Below are 21107 nucleotides of genomic sequence, written 5' to 3' on the forward strand. Positions count from 1 at the left end.
GAGCTCTTGGCCCTGCAATTGCAAGGTGGGACAACCTCTTGCACTGGCCGTGGGCCCACATCCCAAGTTTCTACTGCACTGGGCCCGAAGGCAGAACATGCAAAGGCTCAGGTCACCAGGCCCCAAGTCAGGAAGGAAGGACAGGCAGCTGTGACCACAGGCCTCTGGGCCCAAGCCAGACTGGCCTCTAGGGCAGTGCAATCCTATCCATATTGTCTTGCCCCTGTCATTCTCCTCCAGCTTTATTTACTTCAACCAAATGCTTCACCCACATAGCTGACATCATCACCAAAGCACGTCTGGAGGGAGGGTTCACAATCCCATAGGTGCCCATACACCTGCCACCAGGAGGTAAAAATGCCCTCACCTGTCAAAACAAACCCACCCAGCTCAGCCCACCAGGCAGCAGTAGGAGAGGCCAACGTGCCCCTTCACGTCCCAGTGGATCTGGCCAGAGGTGCCTGCTGTAGTGCCAATCCGGCAGCTGGTCCTCCAGGTGGGACCTGTGTCAATGGGTGATTCCCAGCACAGAGTGTCCAGGAGCCCCTGAAGGATGAAGGCAGCATCTGGGGGTGATGTCGAAAGGTGTAAATGACCGGAGCTTAGACTCAGGCAGGTCTGGGTTCAAATCCCAGCTCTGCCACTCACAGGAAAACCTGGGCAAAGTCATTGGATCTCTTGGAGCCCTGGTTTCCCATCTGTATAATGGAACAATACCTGCTATGGCACAGAGCTGTTCTGAGGACTCAGAGATGGTCACATAAGGAGTGGTGCCCACTGAGATTCAGATGTCTGTTCTCCCCTTTCTGAGGTATAGTATTGGCAACAGTCATCCCTGGAACTTTCCTGAATCCCTGCTGCATCACCTGCATATGGCTGAAGAACATGCCCATCACAGATGCACCTCCTCCCTCATTCTGCTCCCTCTTCCCACTCCTCTTGCCCCCAGACTCACAGCGCTGGGGCTGACCCCAGGTCATTTAGTCCTCTCATGTTGCAGAGCAGCCTGGGAGGTCAAGAATCCACCAAGGCTACTGATCTAGGAACAGAGTCCAAGTCTGTTGGGCCCTGGCCTAGTGTCCTCTCCAGGCACCCGTGTGACTGCTTGTCACCAGATAAGGCTGCTCAGCTCAGCAGAGCAGGGGCCCAGCATGGGACAAGGAAGCTACCTGTGAACCTTTACTAGCAATGTCAAGCATGGCCCCAGATTATTCAGGAAATGCTGGGCAACCTGAGAAAGCAAGGCTGCTCACTGCCAGGCCTCTGTGGGCAGTTTTCCATGGGCTGCAGCTTACCCTCCTGGCTGGCACTCTGTAGATGACACCCCACCAGCCTCTAGTATCACCCAGGCCCCAGGCAGGTGTCCATCTCTGGCCAGCTCAGCTTCTGCTGCAGCAGATTGGCTTCTCATCACCCCCACCCCCACCTGCAGGTCTCTCTGCTGGAATGCCTTCCTGACAAGCTTCTCCTTCCCCCTCACCACTCAGCTCCAACTCTTCCACACTGGAATGTGTTCTGTGACCCCTCCACTCCAACACACATAACTACTTGCTTCCACCCAAGGGCCAGTGTGGTAGTCTGACATGGCTCTGGCAGAGAACCAGCTGCATTAAAATTACTTCCTCTTGTGTCCTCTTCTCACTATACCAAAGCCCCACGAGGGGTGTAGGGACCTTCCTCTTATTTCCATTTCTACAAACAAGACTGGCTGGCTTTTCGGTTCAGCAACTGTTCACTCAGTTCACAGGCCAGCACTCAGTGCACTGAGCCACGCCAACCAGGGCCCAACGGCCTTGTTCGAACCACACTCATCTGTCAACTGTATCCACAGGTTGGCTGCTGATGCAAGACTTTGGCAAAAACTGAGGAAAGTGCTCTATGAAAATCACTTGGCTCTCTGGAATTTATAATAAAAAGTATTGTATATTTTATTGTTTGTAAATTGTGTTACAAATATTTTTATATCAAACCATTCATCGTAAATGTCTGTGTATATACATTTGCTTTCCAGAGATCTGGCTGTTACCAGAATACCACTGCACAGAACCTCAGTCAGGTAGGTTACTGTCTATGTTTTCCACACAAGAAACTGAGGAACAGAGAAGATAAGTAATGTATTCAAGGTCATACAGCTAATAAGTGGGGGAGCTAGGGTGCAGCCCAGGTCTCAGTGTCAGGGTACCTGTCCTGTCTACCACTCTCCACCACTTCCAGAATCAAGATTCTTTCACTTGTACTGAGATCGGCTGTAGTGAGAGGGCTGACGGTGGAACTGTGGATAGAACTTTAAAAAGTACTGTTTGGCCCTGGCTGGTGTGGCTTGGTGGACTGAGTGCTGGCCTGGGAGCCAAGGGGTGGCTGGTTCAATTTCCAGTCAGGGCCCATGCCTGGGTTGTGGGTGAGATCTTCAGTGGGGGGGCGCACGAGCGGCAACCAGACATTGATGCTTCTCTCCCTTTCTTTCTCCCTCCCTTCCCCTCTCTAAAAATAAATAAATAAAAATTTTAAAAAATTAGAAAGTACTGTTTGAACATGTGATAGTCCGGTGGGGGTCAGGCCTAGCCAGGGAGTGGAGGCTGCAGACACCTGGGAGCAGCAAGAGGCCTCTGAGCCCCTCACACTGGTGGCAAAGGCAATAAGGACGAAAGAGGAGAAGGGCGCTGCGTTTTTGTCGTGGGTTCCTCATGTGTAAAACGGGGATCAGGAGCCACCTCCTCCAACTGCATCAGCCATACGTAGTGTCCTGCCACCCTGGCAGTCTGCATGGCCTGTCCACTGGAAAATGCCACCTTATTCAGTCTCCCTTTAGATGTTTCCATGCCCACTGCCCGTTCTGAATTCTTTTGGAGACGAGAGAAATAGGGAGAAATGCAGCCTTATAGCGAGGCTAGTTAAAACTTACAGCCAGCGCTTGCAAGGAGGTTTAGAGCTGGCAGGGAGGGCCCTTTCATAAACAGTTATCTCCCTGGTGCCTCGCCCCACTCCGAGGGGACAGGAAGCAAAGGCAGGTTTATCTCCACACTCAAGATCTAGAAAGGTTAGAGACATGACCTCCCCATAATTCCATAGCAGAGGTGAGACTCAAATACAGGCCCACCCCCCAATGTTCTCCCTTTTCCCCTTCACCACGTGGCCTCCTGCTCTGTCAAGAGTCAGCTGGGCGATATATTGCTCCTCATTTCAACTCTTTTATGAATGGGTCTCCATCATTTAATTTTTGCCACATTTTGTTCTTTCCCTCAACCATTCAGTTCAGCATCCTTAGTTCACCTGTCCTCAGGTTATCCTAGGGTGGCCTCGCGAGAGTTGATGAAGCAACCAGCATGCATTTCTAGGCTCCAGGCTTACAGCCTGGTGCAGGGCTGAGGTAGATGGGCCCATGGAGTACACTCTGAGGCTGGGGCACAGGCTAAGCTTTGGGTGTGAAGAACTGGAAATAGGTCCATCCCTCAGAACACACTGAACGGGTAGGGAAGTCAGGAAAGACTTGTATAAAAGCTTCTATAGCAAAGTAAAATAGTTCAGAACGTACATGGGCTGCTTGGGTGAGAATGTAAAGGAAGAAAGCAGGAGAGAAGATCGAGAAAGTAATGTAGTTCTAAGTGCCTGGAAACACACACACACACCCATTCATAAAAAGCTGGAGAATAATGATTGCTATGCTATTATTTTCTTATTGTAGCATAAAAGACCATCAATTTCATTTTAAAATGTTGATGGAGTATCTTTGGTTCACTTCTTTCTAACATTGCTACTACAACCTCCAACTGGCTAATTTTCTCACATCCATCCTCTCCCCTCTGGGAGAACTCTTTTTCTAAATCAGAAATAGAATCATGTTTCTCCACCAATTAAAGGTCTTCTATAAATTATTGTTCCTTTTCTTAAGTGTGATGATGGTACTGTGGGTTGTTAGGAGACAGACTTTTATCTGGGGAGATGCATATGGAAGAGTTTAGAGTGAAGTATCGGGAGGGCTACAGTTGTTTCAAATGATACCGAAAGTTTACAAAATCAGATACATGTGTATATATAATGCTCTTTATATAACATATGTTTTTTTTTGTTTTTTAAAGACAGAAAGAGGTAAAGCGAGTGTGACCAAATGTTGAATTTAGGGGGAGAGTATCTACTATATTCTCTAATTTCTTCAAATGTTTTGAAATGTTTTCCTAATAAAACTTTCGAGGGAAAAAGCCCCCCAGCACTGCCCGTCCGCACAGACCCCTTGGTCGGCCCTGCGCCTTCACTGTCTCACCTTGACCCGTCTGACAGTTAAATCTCCGTGAAAATAGTCTCATTCTCATAAGTTCTACTCTCATTCAACTGCATGCACATTTTATAGCAATTAATAAAATGCAAATTAATCCACTTAATGTAAATAGTATAATTATTATTAAATATTCCTCATATCCAATGAGGAATAGCTCATTAAAAAGAGAAGACAATATAACTGAGGAGTTAACTGTGTAAAGAATAAGTGTGTACAACAGTGCAGACCTTCGAATTAGCCGCATGTACAAGGTGCAGCCCACGGGAGAATCTGCACTGCTCGAATCTGGTGAAATAAAAGCTGGTGACACCCAGCTTTGCTTAATGGTTCCTCACCGACTGAGCTCAAGTCCAAGCCCTGACATTTAATACCTGTGTGACCTTGAATGAGTTACTTAACCTGCCCTGAATCTCAACTGCCTTGTGTGTGAAAAAGTGGCCATACCTGGCACTTCAGTGCATGGCTGTGAATCAAATGAGATAAGAGATGTAAGCATGTACCTTTTAGAATGCACCATATACATTAGAGCATTTATTAGTACCATTCTGTGAAAGCCCAAGGAGCAGACCCCACCACATCGTGAACAGAAGAGCAACTCAAAGGATGATCAGGGCTAGAGGAATCAAAGGTTTTGGAGTTATCGCTGCTTAACACTGTATATATAAATCAGAAAGCCCCCCTTCAGAGTTTTTGGTTACGGGCTTGCATACAATTTCATTCAACTCTCATGTCTTATTCTTTTCGCTTAAAATACTAGTCAGACCCGAGGACTACCTTCCATTTCTGAATTCTCAAGTCGATTGGGTTAAGGCAGTGGGGGAGGGTGGGGGCACACCCTTACTCAGGGAGGAAACTCCTAACTCCAAATAAACAGAAAACCACACAAAATGCCCTTTACAAGGCCTCTATTTGTGTTGGGATTATATACAAGGGCGAGGTCCCTGGGTGGCACTGAGCCCCAGTCTCTGCTAACCCATCCTGCGGAAGGCGTGTCTGAAGCCACATCAGGTGCTACCCAGTACTGAGCGGCGGTCAGCCCCCGCGTTCGCCTGCTTCCCACACCGGCAGGCCTCTCTGTGGCGAATCCACACCCCACTCCAGGATGGTTTTCACCCTGCCGAGGCAGAGAGCTTGCCCCCTGGAAGTGAGCATTTCTCGGGTTAGCTTTTATTTTAGGTGGCCACCTCCCACTAGATGGTGGGCCCTTGGGAAGCGGATGCCATATCCTGTTGATGTTTGTCACTCTACCCTCTGGCCTGAAGTAGTCCCTCAACAAATGTTCACATCACTGAATCGAAATCTGCCTGTGACCTCTTTGCTTTTTCCAGTTGACATAAAAGGGCCTTAGCCATCCATGCATGCATTTGGTCTCACTAAGGCTTTCATTCATTCACTCACTTATTCGCTCCACACTGAGTAACCTGTCATGTGTCAGTCACGGTGCCAGACACAAGCAGTGGAAAGTGATTCACAGTGACAAATGCTCTCAGCAGTAGTCTGTACAAAGGGCAACAGAAGCAGAGAGGAGGGTTAGTTCTCAGTTATGCTTTGGGAGGTGACAGGGAGGGGAAAGGCTTCCCAGCGGAAATGGTGTTTCTGCTGGGCCTTGAAGGATGAGCAGAAGTCCACAAGCACAGAAAAGGAATAGCAGCAGCATCCTGGATGGGAACAGCAGGAACAGAGGAGGAGAGGCCAGAACAGTATCTGTGATCTGCCTGGCTGGGACTAATGTTTGGGAGTAGGGAAAGGTGGACGAGGCCAGAATCAAGGTAAAGGCAGCGTAAGAAAGGCCTGAGAGCCATGCTGAGAATGCACGTGGGTGATAAGGATCCGTCAGATTTCTAGGCAGCCGCATGCCATGATCGGTTTACCAGGACTGCTTATCAGTGTTACTGTGTCCATTCATCTGCTTCCTGCCACAGAGCTGGGAGCATGTCACAAGCAGGGACAGAGGCTCACCGTCCCCTATACAATGGCTGACTTAGGAATAGATGTTATTTGTATTCCAAAAGCAGGCCAGAAAGCTGACCCTCCTCCATCACCTGCTCCTTCAGGCTGGAAAGCGAGAGTGGAGAGCCAGGGGCCACCCATACCCCCATTCCGGCTCCAGGAAGTGTCTACCCAATCAGGGGGTCATCCCACTGAGGTCCCCCTATTTATCACTTCCTGAAGTTGCCCAGCTGGACCCAGGCCAAGGGACCCACTGGTGGCAAGTCAGAAGACTCAGAGTCCACACATAACTCTAAGGAGAGAAGGCCGGGGTGGGTGTTAGCTGAATCTTCACCCTGCACGCATCCAGGAGAAATCCAGTCCGTCTCCAGATTGTGGAAAACATCCAGATTGAGCCCAGGAGCCGGTGAAGATCCTGCACCAGCAGCTCCACCCGGCAGCCAATCAGCTCTCGGATGGGCGATGGAGAATGGCACTGGCAGGGTTTGCCTTCCCAGTCAATTGGGGCCCACAACACTGTAACAGGAGTTGTATTTTCCCCCTCTATTCTGTGGAGGGAAATAACACCACCAGCTATGATTACAGAGCACCTATTTGGTATTCCACACTTCACGCTGCTTCTCTGTAGCCCTTACAACAGCTCTGCCAGGCAGGTATCATTGTTTGCACGGAAGCTAGAAAACTTAGGTTCAGTTGTATCCTGGTACATGGTAGAGGGAGACGCAAACACTGACCTAGCTGACTCCAGCTGCCACAGAAGCAAACCACACAGCACAGACCTGCTGAGTTCATGGGCCCCGCAGGCCTTCACAACCCCTCCTACCTCTACCAGGCCCGTTTCCAGATGTCCCCAACCTTTTTGGCACCAGGGACCTGTTTCATAAAAGGCAATTTTTCCACTGACCAGGATGAGGGGCTGGTTTCTGGATGATTCAAGGGCATTGCATTCAAGCTCACCTCCTGCTGTGCAGCCCCATTCCTAACAGACCTGGACCAGTACCAGTCCGAGGCCCAGAGGCTGGGGACCCCAACGTTAGAGAACAGACGAAGGAGCCCGTTTTGAGGCCGGTCTGCTGGAGCCAGCACAGACATGAAAAACAAGCTAATTGCCCACAGTCTTGCTGGGAAGGAGGCACAGATGTAATCCAGGTAGAGCGTTTCCTGCTTGGTGCATTTCCACACTGAGGTGCAAGGGGCTGCCCAGGCCACACCCTCTCCAGTGGCCCCAACTTTTACCTCCTCAGACTTAAGTGAAGCTCTGTAAGAAGTCTTCTGTTGGAGGATTTCAATATACTGTGACAATGACAATCCGCATAAAGAGAGGAGACACACAGCAGGTCGCCTCCCAATGTAGAGTAAGCATGGGGGTGAGATCTATGTCCCAGAACTGAGCCCACACTCTGACACAGTTGCTGTCAGGCCGTGGGCATGCCGTGGCCTCGGGACCCATCCCCCAAGTCAGAACTCAGGTGTCACCCTGGGCTCTGCCATCTCCTTCATGTCCCGAATCTAATCAGGCTCCCGATCAATCCTCGGATCAACCTCTGAAGCAGGTCTTAAATCTGTCTCCTCCTCAAGTTAGTTTGATAGTTGTTATGCCTCACCTGATTAATGCACTAACCTCCTAGCTGGGACCCCAGCCTCCAGGCTGCCACTGTTCTACCCACCCTCTGGCCAGAAGGACCCTTTCTGAAACACACACCTGCTTACCTCACCTGCATGCTCATCTGGCCCCCCAGTATCCCTCAGGGTAAAGTTCCACCTCCTTGGCTGAGCACCCACACCCTCTTGACTTCTCCAGCCCAGCCATCCAGCATATTCACCCTTTGTCTGTACTTCCCTGAATGCACTGTGCTACTTGGGAACCATGTACACTGCTGGCCTCTTCCTAAGAAGACCCTTCCCCTCTCATAGTGCCTACCCAGCCTTCAAAACTCAACTCAGATACCACCTTCTCCAGGAAGCCCTCTCGAATGCCCCAGTCTGGTTTAGGTGCCCCTCCTATAGACTCCCTAGCCCTGCTGTGCTTCCCTCTGTCATAGCACTTAGAATTGTTGATCTTTCTTTTCTGTCTTCTGCACTAAGTTCACTGGAGAAGAGGAACTAAGCCTAGACAGGGCCTCAGTTGATTCTGTGTCTGTAGCAATACCCAGCACAGTGCTTGAAACACAACAGGAGTTTCTGGGTAGGAAAATGAGTAAACAGGTCCCTCGGACCATGGGTTAGAGATCTTTATGCTTTGGGTGCCTGAACAGGCTCATCTATCTGTGCAAAGGAGCTCAGTAACTACGGGAAATGATCATTTCACTTTGACCACACTCTTGCTTTAAAGTCCTATGTGGTCACAGTGAACCTTCTTGACCCTGAAGAACAGTTACCACAAATGATCAGTGGGTCCTGGAAGCAGTGTGATGGCCACGGTATGGGGCGGGCTGGGGGAGGGAGGCCAGTGATCCCGGTTACAACTTCTGGTTAAGGGATGCTGGAGCACCAGCCCACCTCAGCCGTCCCCTCTGAAGGCTTCTAGTTCGCTTCCTCGGCAGTTAGCTCTTGCTTACTGAAAAGTCCAGTCTTGTTAAATGTGTTTGGTTTTGAGTTTCCTGTCATTGGCCTACTTATTTAAAAATTACACCCCCACCTGTTCCTCAAAGAGGTAAGGAACGTGTGGTCTGATTAAGAGGTTCCTTGCAGTCCACTCTGTGAAGAAACTCTAATATGACAAATGAAACTGGGGAGGTGGATGCTTTCTGTGGCATCACTTCTTTCCTGGGAGCTCAGAGTGTTCAACTGTGAGATGAGGGAGGAGGGCCATGTGGGCACTGACCCCCCTTGGCAATGACATCGGAAGAGACTAGGCCCACTCTTCCTAAATCAGTTCTTTTCCCTCACCCCCCGCCCCACTGACCTTGAGATCAAAGTGAGCAATTTTCTTGGCATGAAGGTAGTTCACCCCATCCAGGATCTGCTTAATGAAGCTGGTGGCCTCTTCCTCACTCAGCGACTCCTTCTGGGCCAGAAAGTCAAATAGCTCTCCTCCAGAGACTCTGCAAGACAGTGTAGGAGGGCCTGGTCAGCCCTGTGCATCCTGAGGCTGGGCAAAAGCTGCAGCCCCCGGGCCTGGCCCCTGGGCACCCTGTGTGGCAGGATCCCTCGCGCCTCTCTGGGGCTCTGTGCAGCCAGCACCAGGCGCTGACTTTGCTTCTGTTTGCTGTGTTTATCCCTTCAGGTCACAGCTGTGAGAACTATCCTGAAGGTGTCACCAGAAAGCCCCAAGCTCACACTCTAGACCCAGGTCCCTGGTTGCCATGGGTGTCACCTCTCCCCCACATGTGCCTGAGGCGGCAGAGGACAGAAACAAGAGTTGTAGGATGACAAAGAATGGCATATGCTGGGCCAGAAACTGGAGGCCTGGGTCCCAGTCTAGTCCTGCCACTGGCCCTGGACAACGCACTGATGGCCTCCAGGCAGGCCTGCTTCCGCACCTGCGAAATGAGCCCGCTGAGCAAGGGGGCTGCTACAGCCCCTTTCTTCGATTTTATAAAAGATGGCCTGCTTTAAACATAAAGACTCATTAATGATATTCATCTTTAAAAACTATAAAATACTACTTTTGTCCTCACAGTCCACACTCTTGCACATTATAGTAGATGTGACAGGAATGGAGATCCACAGAGCAAACAGAATCTCCCCTGTAAATACTAGTTCACAGTTTTATCTGAATTAGGGATTTAGGACTGCTGGATAAAACAGGAGGTTTTTATTTGCTAAATCTGGCAACCCTCTGACAGATGGTAGGGTATCCAATCAGCAGGTGCTTCTCTGGGGCAGGGACAGAGCCAAGGGTCACCCCAGGAAAAGGTCTCAGGAAGGGATCTGGGCCAAGAGATCTGGGAATTCAGGATCACCTAAAGAACTTACTTAAAATGTATATTCCCAGGTCCCACCACAGACCCTACCAAATTACATTCTTGAGCAGCAGGGCCTTGGAACCTGTAGTTTTACAATAATAACAACATAACTGCAAGTAACATTTATGGAATACTTACACTGTGCCTAATGTATACTGTATGCACATCATCTTATTTAACCATCACAATTCCCTATGAGTGAAGTACTGTTACTCTTCTACTTCAGAGTTGAAGAAACAGAGATTCCAAGAGGTTAAGTGACTTGCCCAAGGTCACACCACTAGTAAGTGGTAGAATCAGGATTCAAACACAGGCAGAATGACTCTCAAGCACCACATCATACTGAGGGCCTAGGACAATTCTTACACAGCCAGAATGGTTTCTGTCCCAGTTTTGGGAACCACTCCCTGCCACCCAGTCTGTCCTATGTAGAGAACATCAAAATCTTCTTTCTCCTTTCTTTAAAAATGTCTGGAAGCACAACTGGACTTATTAATCATTCTTAGCATCATGAAACTAAAATAACAAAACCTGATGTGGTACAATAGGAAGTACACAGCACCACTTATTATACTGCGACTTAAAAAAATCAAACCTAAATCTGCTTAAGCCTCTCATCCCGTGCTGTCCAACGGAACTTCCGGCAGGGATGGAAACAGTCTCCACGTACACCGTCCAGTCCGGCAGCCACTAGCCACATGTGGCTACTGAGCACCTGAAATACGGCTGGCACAACTGAGGAACTGAATCTTAAACTTCATTTTATTTTAATTCATTTTAATTAACAAATTGAAGTGATGCAAAATATTTTCCTCTAAACATGACGTTACTGCTTTGGTAGGATTGCATTTCACTCTAACCACGGCATGGCTAATAAGCTGAGATGTGCTATAAGCATAAAATACTTACCCATTGGGCTTTGAAGATGTAGTATGAAAAATGAATGTATAATATCTCATTAATAATGTTTATATTGATTGCATGTTCAAATAATATTGGGTTAAATGTAATATTATTGAAATTAATTCACCTATTTCTTTTTACTTCTTATTGATGTGGCTACCAGAAAGTCTAAAATTGCATGTGTGGTCTGTGTTACATTTCTATTGGTCAATGCCAATAAGCAGGGTATCTAGTTTAGGTCTAACTTCTAGTTTACAGGAAATACTGGGGATAGAGGGACCAGTTAACACCACAAAGAAGGACTGAGCCAAACCCAGACTGTGAGACAGTCAACAGGACAAAGGACCTGGTTTTCCCAACAAATCAGTGGCATTGAAAAAGGAGAAGGAGAAGTGCTATAGAATAGAAGTGAAGTGAGAGACAAAGGAATTGAATGCAGTGTGGGGACTTCATTTGGATGCTTATTCAAATAAAACAACTGTAAAAAGGCATCTGTGGGCGGACGCCCATCGGCTGGAGCACGGACAGCATCAGTGGTCCCGAGGCCCACTGGGTGATTCTGCCAGGGGTGATAAGTACGCCATGGCCTCATTTTTAAAAACCATCATCAGTTAGCGAGACATACTAAAGTATTCACATATAAGGGACACAATGTCTGAGATTTGCTTTAAAATACTCAAAATTATTTAAAATTTAATATTAAAATTTAATAATGTTAAAACAAACAAATAGTTGGATTGGGGGGAATAGGAATTTTGTTTGAAACAAGACTGGCACATGTTGATAACTCAAAGCTGAGTGGTGGCCGTATGGGGGTTCCTGACATTATTCTCTCTACTTTTGTGTATGTTTGAAATTCTCCAAAGTAGAATTTAATGACAAACTTCCAGGGGAAGAGACTCCATGTTCTCTCTTGGCCAGCCTCCTACATAATGACTGCCACCACATGGAAGTTCTTCCATAACGATGAGGAAACTGAGGCCCACAGGAAGGGAAGTGCCCATGCAGAGTGCCCCAGCAAGAGAGTACGTGGTCAGGACCACGTCCAAGCCCCAGCTGCAGTCTCCATGAACTAACTCTAACATTGTCTCCATGCACTAGCATGTGCCTGGGACTGGTTGCCCTAACTCTCTCAGCAATGTCTCTCAGACATCAGGGGTAACAAGAAGGTCTACCCCCGGCTTGTTCTGATGAGCAAATTAGCCAGTGAACCGAGCAGGGTTCTTGGCACAGTGACGGGCAGAGGACAGCACTCTGTCAGCTCCATCTGCGGGGATTTCTGTTACATGTGGTTATCACGGGCTCAAGTGGTAGGAGAAGGTGCCGGGAACACAGTGAGACTCGGCAGGGCCTGGACAGAGGAAGCAGAGAATGAGGGCAGGTGTGACAGGCAAGGAAACAGTGCAAGCAAAGGCCCAGAGATGGGGATGAGAGTGGGACACGCATGTGGCATTGAGCCCCTGTGCATCGGCTGGCTTTGGAGTGAGATGAAGGCCTGCTGGCACACTGCTTCTGCCTCTCACTAGCAAGTCACTCTCCCCCTTGGTCTTTTCTCACCCATCAAACGAAGCTAAAAATATCTCCCTTAAGTAGAAGGACAAATATCAGAGGTGTATGTTCCTGCTGGGATGTGAGCTCCTCAAGGGCAGGAGCCATGAATTAGGCATGCATTAGACTTTATGTCCAGTGTCTACCACATAATAGGTGCTGAGTAAATATTTAGAAAAAGAAAGAAGGAAAGAAAGAAAGAAAGAAAGAAAGAAAGAAAGAAAGAAAGAAAGAAAGAAAGAAAGAAAGAAGAAAGAGAACAGGAAAGGAGAAGGAGAAGGTGAAAGGGTGAAGAGAGGGTGAGACGAGATGGCACTTGCGAGCGTATTGTCTGTCGGGGCAGAGCTGCAGTGCTCCTCTACTCAGAGCAAGCTGGATGTGGCCCACTCTGTCCCACCCACATGACCATGGGTGGAGTCATCCTCTGTCCCCCACCCCGGGACAGGGCCTGGAACTGGAGAACCCTAACAGTTGCTGAAGGAGTAACCTCAAGTCTGCTCTGCAGGCTGGAGCCAAAGGGCCAGGATGGTGGCCCCAGTGCTCTCTCAACATAGACTCTGCCTTCACCCTGGGGTGCAGAACATGGGAGCTCCAGAGCCCAGCTTTCCTTCTTGTAAAACAGAAATTAAAAAAAAAAAAAGCCTAACGGCCCCCTTTAGAGAGAAGAGTGAGAAGAATCTTGTTAGACTAGACAAGGGCTATGAGACCCTCAGTCGAGTCCTTGAGTAAAATAAACACCATGTACTACATCATTGCCAGCGGTGGCAGAGGTGGAGGACTTCATCTGCAGTTTAGTTAGAGTTGGCCCGCTGTGCCATGTGCCACCTCAGGCAGTCTTTCCCTGGACACTCACATCCACCCTGAGAGGTAGATGGAGCTTCTGTCCTGACTTTTCAAATGAGAAAACTGAAGCTACCAAGAGAGCAAGCGACTGGCCTAGGGTCACACAGCTAGTAAGTGGCAGAACCACAATTTAGACACGGACCTCAGCTCCAGTCTGCCACGTTATACAGCTGGAGTTGCTGAGGCGGAAAGGAAAGCTCACAGGCACCCTGAGCACTGGGCAAGTCCTCTGGCACCCGGCTCAGCAGCACCATGGACCTGTCACGCCAGGTACCATCATCTGTCTGTCTCCCCAGCTAGATTATCTTTGCTTTCACAGAACCTTGTACAAGAAAGACATTCAACAGAAGGTAGGTGAATAAAAGAACAAAGGAAAAAAATTTCAAATATAAACACAACATAGAATAGATCATGAATAGAAGTGACACCTTGGCATTTGCAAGAGACCTGTCCAAGAGCCCTTTGCAAATGTTCAGGTCAATAGTGTCCCCCTTGGAAACACACAGGACCCAGCAGCCCTCGCTTGTTAATACTCCCAGACCCCACAGGGTCCTGTGAGGCTGTGACCTGGGGCACAGCTTACCATTCCCACCTTAAATGGAATGCTGCACAAGTGTAAAAGCATATCATGGTGATGGGGACGTGTCCAGTCACACAAAGCCCCCAAAGTGAAGTCTATGTGATGACTTTGGGGACAGTGACAGCCATTCTGTCTGAAGGTGTGATCTGCGCAGGAGATTCAGTGAGACCACAACTCCTTTGAGTGAAGAAGGAAATAGCCAGAGTGGCCTTTAGAATCTCCCCCAGAGATTCAGGAAGGTGGGAGGTTGATGAGCCTCCCACCAAGTCCTGGACACCCACACTGGGGACACTCGTCAATGCTCAGGCAACTCTTCTCAAGGTCCTGTTCATTCTCCCCAACAGAGTTTCTCCCAAGTGCCGCTCGACCCCAAGACCTCTTTGCTGGGGCCATTCCCCACCTCCTCCCAAGCCTCTCTCCTCGCACGTCCCAAACCTGTTCAGCTTGCAGGGGAAAAGCAAAGCCTAATAATCTGGGCCTCCTCCGCTCTCCCTCCAGAGTCCCCAGGGTCAGTCCCCTTCCCTCTGACCTGACCTCAGTCTCCTTCCTCCCTACAGGTGGGTTTCCCTGCTGGAAACATTTTTCAGAACTTGTTTGGGAGTGTGTGTTCCAACGACCTATAGGCAGTGATTTAAAGAATGTGGATGGAGCTCCTGGGGCCCAGGAAGCTGGACTCAGTTTGGGGAACTGGGAAGTACTGCCTCCACCTTGGAGCGTTCTGCCAGGCCATTCTTTCGTATGCAACTGCCAGGGTACAGCTTCCCACGGGTTCAGAGTCCAGGAGGCCCCAGAGTGCCCGGGGTCTGGGATGGGAGGCCTGCCCAACCCTCCCAGGGCAGGCGTGCATTTTTCAGAGCAATCTTCACATGTGACATGAGTTAATCTATTGAAATTTTGAAAATATTCTTTACACCATATTAAAGTCAACTGTATATATATATGGACAACTAAATCCTTCCCAGCCTGGTCTTCAACAGCCCTGACCAGAGGCAGCTACTGCTAAGGATGTTATGCTTGAGTAATAACAGCTGACAGGGACTCAGATCAGAGTGCCTGGAAGCACAGAGCTGGACATGTCCTCCTAGTGTTGGCCACTTTAGCAGAACTCAGGAAGAAGCCCACACTAGACCACAGGTGCTAAGGGGCAGTGGTATCAGTGTAGAACCATTCACAAGCCTGCAAATTGCAACTGAGCATGTGGGCACTAATATCCATTGGGCAAACCCACTAACCCAGTAGGGCGCAGTGAGGACCAGGGGGCCAAAGTCTGCTGATCAGCCCAATAGGAGTCACCAAGCCCAAACACAAAAGCCCATGGAAAGCCTTTGTCTCCCAGGAGGCCCTCCCTCTCACTCCCTGGTCATGTGTGGTTTAGGCAGTCTTAGCGATTCCTAGCACTCCATGCAGACAGGCACCCTGAGCAGTAAGACAGCTTGAAAGTAAGGAGGGGCCACAGAAACAAGGAACAGACAGGACTCAACAAACACAGCAGTTCAAGCAAGTCACAGCAGCCCCAGTGTGACAACTGATGTAATAATGGTGTCAGTTCACGAGAAGAGGGCACATAACTGTTGGTTGACCATGAGCCCTGTGGAAAGAAATGGGGATATCTCAAAATCACCCCAGATCCTGACTCCTTGTGGTTCCACCAACAGGGAGAAACAGGCAACTTCCACAGCAATTACAGAAACACCAATTAAAGTAACAATAAAGTGTCATTTTATGACTATATAGGACAATAAGTAATGAACCCCATTTTAAAACAAGTGACCCTGGGCCAGCCAGGCCGCAGGCAAACAGGAACGTGTGTTGCAGGTGGTGCCGGTTAGCCATCCTGTGCAAGGGAGGGTATCAGGAGCCCTAAAAATGTCAGCCGACTCCTCCCAGTCCTGAGGATTTATCTGAAAGAATTAGTTCAAAAGAAAAGGGGAAAATTATGGGAAGAAAATTGTTTTATAGCAGTAAACTGTATAATGATTAAAAGATGGAAAATAAAAACCAAATGATCAAGAAGAGGGAGACAGGTATGTAGTTTAATGAAACAATACAGTCGGTTAGAAGGGAAAAAGCCACTTAGGGAATCATGTTAACTGGGGGAAAAGGAGAGCAGGAAATTCTACAAGTGCAGTGATAGTATACAGACAAAGACTGAGAGGAAACACACACACAAAAAAACATAAATAGCTGTGTTTGGGCAATGGGATTATGAATGCAATTTCTCTTTAGTTGCTGTAAAGTTTTTCTGATGACAGACTTTTTAAAGAAGTGGCGGGCCTCCCCAGTGAAGGTGGGCTTATCACTCTCTGCTAGGAATCAGCATGCCAACTGCTGCCCCTTAGCTGGGGTAAGCTTGGGGCATGTCACACCTTGGGCTGTCCATATGGCTGGGCACCCGGTGGGAGCCCACCAGGCTTGTCTGGGCCAGGCAGTACACAGACCAACTAGTCCAGCCGGCTGAGAGGGTCGTGGGAGAAATGCAGAGGACACTGGGAGTTAGAGGAGGGGAGAACGTAAGCAACACTCTGCATTTAAACACTGAGATGATGATTTAAGGATCAAATGCAAGAGCATGCAAGTGCCCATCTGCCACATAAATCTATATCCTGGCAACACCAGAGCATCAGTCTCAAATTAGAGTGACCTCAAACGTCACGTGGTCCACCCCACCCGTAGACAGGTTGAGGATGGCTGCCTGGTTTACCGATGAGAGGGGAATGAGGTTGCTTTCCCCAAGATTATGAAGTCAGGGATTGCTGAGACTAATGCCTCCACTCCTCTGCTGACTGGCAGGTGCATCCGTGCCTACGAGGCTCAGAACATTGTCGACACAGTGTCTTGCTGCTTGACTGGGCACAGCCACTGTGACTTGTGTCACAGTACAACTCAAACTCTCTTATCTGGCAGAACCCCACATTCCCATTCCATGGAGACACCTCCAGGAGGGACAGTCCCTGTGAACGTGGTGTCACCTATCCGGATTCCAACAGGATGGGCCAGCATCAGGCCACCCTACCTCATGATCACAGCTGTCTGCACAAGCAGTGCGGATGCAAGTCCTGGGGTAAGCTAACCGAGCTACATAGCCTAGCATAGATTAACATTCTGTTCAGAGCTTACAACTTTGTCTTGGTTAACCTGCAACCCCACATAGATCACCCTAGAATTTATATGTTTTGTGTGATGTGTATGTTGTAATTTGCTAAGTGTCACAGGAAGACCAAGACGTAATCAGCTAAAATCCCTTCCAGAACAACCGCAATCCCCTACGCTGACGATTGCCAGGACTGCTTTTAGGAACAAGCCCAGGATATTTCTCAGGACCAACGGGTGAACCAGCTGGAACTGCCTGAGACCAGGTGAAGCAGCTTTTAAGACCCCCTAGTGACCTCCTCACAAACTTTTCTCACGATCATACTAACATCTCCGACCGGAGGGGGAGCCTTTCCACCATTTTTTAACATGCGATGCACATACAGCCACACTGTCTGACTGCTGGTGCCCTGAACGTCCCCGCCTGCACATGCAGTGACAAAGCTCACTGGACATTTATGCGGGATGTCCCCCAACAGGGAGGGATCAGGTGCTTTGCTCGAGGGACATACTGTTCTGGGAGTGTTCCTTGCTTATAAGCTCGCCATAACGTTCCTTTTCATAAAATCATCTCAGAGTTGTCTCTTGGCTGGCAGTGGTTGAGAGTTTGGGTTCAGGTCGGTCCCGCAACACCAGCCCCACCGCTTCCTGGCTACCAGACCCGGTAAGTGACCTGGTCTCTCAGCGTTCCCGTTGATGAAGTGGGACTAAGAAGAGCCTCCCAGGAACAGGGTTATTACAAGGAGTAACTGAGGTAAGAGCTCTGCCTGACCCAGCAAATGCCAAGGAACCTCACTGTGTCAGTAGAACACGTCCCTCGCCACAGTCCCTGTGAGGACTGGACAGATGGCAAGCATGAATCATGTGGCAAATGCTCTCCAAATAATAGTTATTATAACAATAAAGGCATCACAGCACAAATGCAGTGGATTTTTCCAGGAAAGGGCTGGAGAAGGGCTTCGCCAAGCCCAAAGGGTTTTTCCTCTTCCCTTGACCTTAGAACAGACCCTGCCTGACAGCCTCCCCTGCTCCCCTCTCTCCCATCCCCCTCCACCCTCCCATCCATTTGCCAGCTGGGAAATGGCCCCAGCATTCATCAGCCATGTCTTCCCTCTGATCCCCAGGGCCCAGTGAAAACCAGGCCTAGGCTGTTGCCCTGTGTGGCCTCTGTCCCTGCTGCTTGGTCCCTGCTTTGGCCCAGGTTTCAAAGGAGGCTGGGGGTAACTGAGGGAAACCACCCACCACTGACTTGATCTCCTCTGGGCCGAGCTTAGGTCCAGTTACTGCTGCCCTCCGGAACCTGTGGCTGGAGCTTCCGCCGCCCCGCCTGCCCCTGCTGCCCACCACGGGCCCCAACAGCCCACTCACAGCTCCAGGATGAGCACCACGTCGGTGCGGTTCTCGAAGACGTCGTGCAGCGTGATGATGTTGGGATGCAGCAACTGCCGCAGGATGCTCACCTCCCGCTCGATCTCCTCCCGGCACACACCCCGCCGGCTGGCCCGGCTCTGCCGCTTCTTAATGAACTTGGCTGCATACTCCAGCCCGGTGCTCTTCTCCTGGCACTTCTTCACAATGGCAAACTGGCCGCTGTGGGGACACAGATTCACACAATTAGGGTGTCACTGTGGCCATCAGGGAAGTGACCCGACTGTCAGCCCCCCCGGCAACACAAATGCAGAGCCGCTGTCCCAGAGCAGGACAGACACTGCCACCAGCCAGCACCCCCACCTGGCCATCCAACAGTGGCTGAGGTGGGGCAGGCACTGAGTTTCCCTTCTGTTCACAGGACTCCTGAAGGAGTGTTAGTTAGCATGGTCGTTTCCAGTGTACAGACAAGAACACTGAGGCCCTGAAAGGCTATTGATCTGATCAAAGAGACACAGCCTTGTCATCCCAAAGCCTCAGCTAAAACCCAAGTCTAGTATTCACCAGATAACATCACAATGTCCAGAGGCTTATACTAGGTAATTAAAAAGGAAAAACAAAAAATGACCAGCATGGTCAAAATACTAATGGTAACAATCATCTGGCTGAGTCTCCCGTATCTGGGTACAAGGGTAGATGTGTCCATTTGGAATTGTGAGGTGACAAACACCTCTATATTCTCATTTTTGCCCTTTTGCTCCCAACTGCCCCCCAACAAATAAAATCTCAATGAACCGATGTGAGCCAAGCAGCTTGACAAAAGGGGGACTGAACAGCATGTAGATGATGCACGTAACGTAAAGACAGGGCCAGAGGCTGTGCAGGCTGGGCTGGCGGGCATCCTGGTGGGGCTGGAGGCAGTCTAACACTGTCAATAACTGTGGTGGGAGCTCATCACAGTGAGAGGGCTGATGGGACCATGGAGTTAGAAAGTGTTTGGGAACTGAGGCATAGAAGTCAAGGCATTCTTCTGAGGTCATCACAGAGTTAATGGCAAAGCTAGGCCCCAGAAACAGGCACGTAGCCCACCATCCACAAAACCACTAAGACACAGGGGTCAGGGCTGGGCCTGGACATCCTTTGCTCTGTGGACAGAGACAGCAGCCATAACGTGGTGTCCACGCCAGAGTGGCAGGCAGCTCTGAGCCAGTGTCCCTGAGTGCTCCCACCCCCAGGGAGGGGCTGCAGCCTCTGCTTCACCCTCTCAGTTTAAACAACCAGTGGGGACAGCACCGAGGCCCTGGAGACTGCCCCATGGCCACCCCTCCTGGGAGTCTTCCTACTCCCCTTGTGCTATTTTCCATCATTGTTCCATGTTTTCTTGCTGTCCACAGTGACCACTGCTTGAGACGGAACTCAGAACATCTTAGGTTAAGCTTAATGGCTTAAAAGGGGTCCATCAGACTCCACACTTAGGATGTACTCTCTTACTGGCTCTGGGGTAAGAGCTACACAATGAAACGCTCAGGAGACTTGCCTCAACCTCAGAAAATAGCATCTCATCTAAACCATTGCATTACTACAATAATACTCTGTGAGGTAACCTTCAAAATAAACCTAAGTGAGAAAAAAAAGAGTCAAGCAGAGCAAGCAGGGAATAAATATGCCAACCTGCTATGGCAACCACCTTAGAGATGCCACCAGACACACATCCTCCACTCGCTCAGTGCTGGCTGAGCTTCCGCCCTGTGCCAGGCTCTGTGCTGGGCAATCAAGGACAGGGACCAAAGGCCCAGACACAGGTACAGAGGGAGCTCTGGGGAGAGAGAGGGCCCTGGGGCCTGGGCTGGGCAGAAAAGTCTTGATGGAGCCCAATTTAAATTACATTGTCCACTAACGTTAAAGTTTCAGCTACATATGCCCCAACATTGGCTCTCGGCTGTCCACACGCCCGGCTGATGCAGGTGGAGTGAAGCCAGTCCTCCCGAAGCCAGAGGGAATACATTCAGCAGATCTCTAACACAGCTGGTGACTTGGAACCACTCTGGGCCTCGGGGACATCAGGTCCTTTAGTGAATGCCAGCAAACACTTGACGAAGCTTCCAGTCCTGGCGGCTGTGAGTCTCAGCATCGGGATGGCCACACTCCTCTCCTCCCGCTCTGGAGCCTCTAGGGGCCTGGTGTCAGCAGCCCTGAAGGCAGACGGGCTCCGTCTTCCCAGCTGACTGACGAGAAACCAAAGCTTAAGGATTTTAAGCAATTTATGGAAGCTTACAGAGCATAGAGGTGGAGGCACAGGGTTTTTATAAGGCAGAAATAAATACTTCAGGTGACCTTGATGTAGCTTCCCCTATTCTCAGGAGGGAAACAAAAGCATTTCTCTATATTGCATGTCTAAAAAATTCCTCCGACTCTCAAAAAGCAAAGGAGTGTTTGCTTTTCCTGATTGAGTTCCCTCTTTGTGAGAACAGCTGTGGCAATAAGAGGGGACTGGGGTCAGGCCTAATGAACAGGCCTCCTCCTCCTGCCCCAGGAGGTACTTTGAGAGTGGGCGACCAACTGGGAGTCACAGCCCAGGCCACAGCACTCATACTCCCTCTCCTCACGGGGTGGGGCCCTCCTCTCAAACTGCCCTGGGGAGCCT

At 49.6% G+C, this 21107-nt stretch overlaps 1 protein-coding gene across 5 annotated transcripts in view; it reads right to left on the bottom strand.

Moving 5' to 3' along the window:
* DAPK2 (death associated protein kinase 2) overlaps nucleotides 1–21107 on the bottom strand; it is a 107661-nt gene that overhangs the window by 28688 nt on the left and 57866 nt on the right. For 3 of the 5 annotated variants that reach the window (XM_028508181.2, XM_036034521.1, XM_036034523.1), the window contains exons 3-4: nucleotides 18464–18685; nucleotides 9129–9267 (exon numbers count right to left, since the gene is read on the bottom strand). In XM_028508181.2, the coding sequence (XP_028363982.1) occupies nucleotides 9129–9267; nucleotides 18464–18685 (361 nt within the window). Of the gene's footprint in view, nucleotides 1–9128; nucleotides 9268–18463; nucleotides 18686–21107 lie in introns of those variants that run through there. The other 2 variants (XM_036034526.1, XM_036009063.1) reach the window with 2 other exon arrangements.

The sequence above is a fragment of the Phyllostomus discolor genome, chromosome 1 (assembly GCF_004126475.2).
Source record: "Phyllostomus discolor isolate MPI-MPIP mPhyDis1 chromosome 1, mPhyDis1.pri.v3, whole genome shotgun sequence".
NCBI classification, from domain to species: Eukaryota; Metazoa; Chordata; class Mammalia; order Chiroptera; family Phyllostomidae; genus Phyllostomus; species Phyllostomus discolor.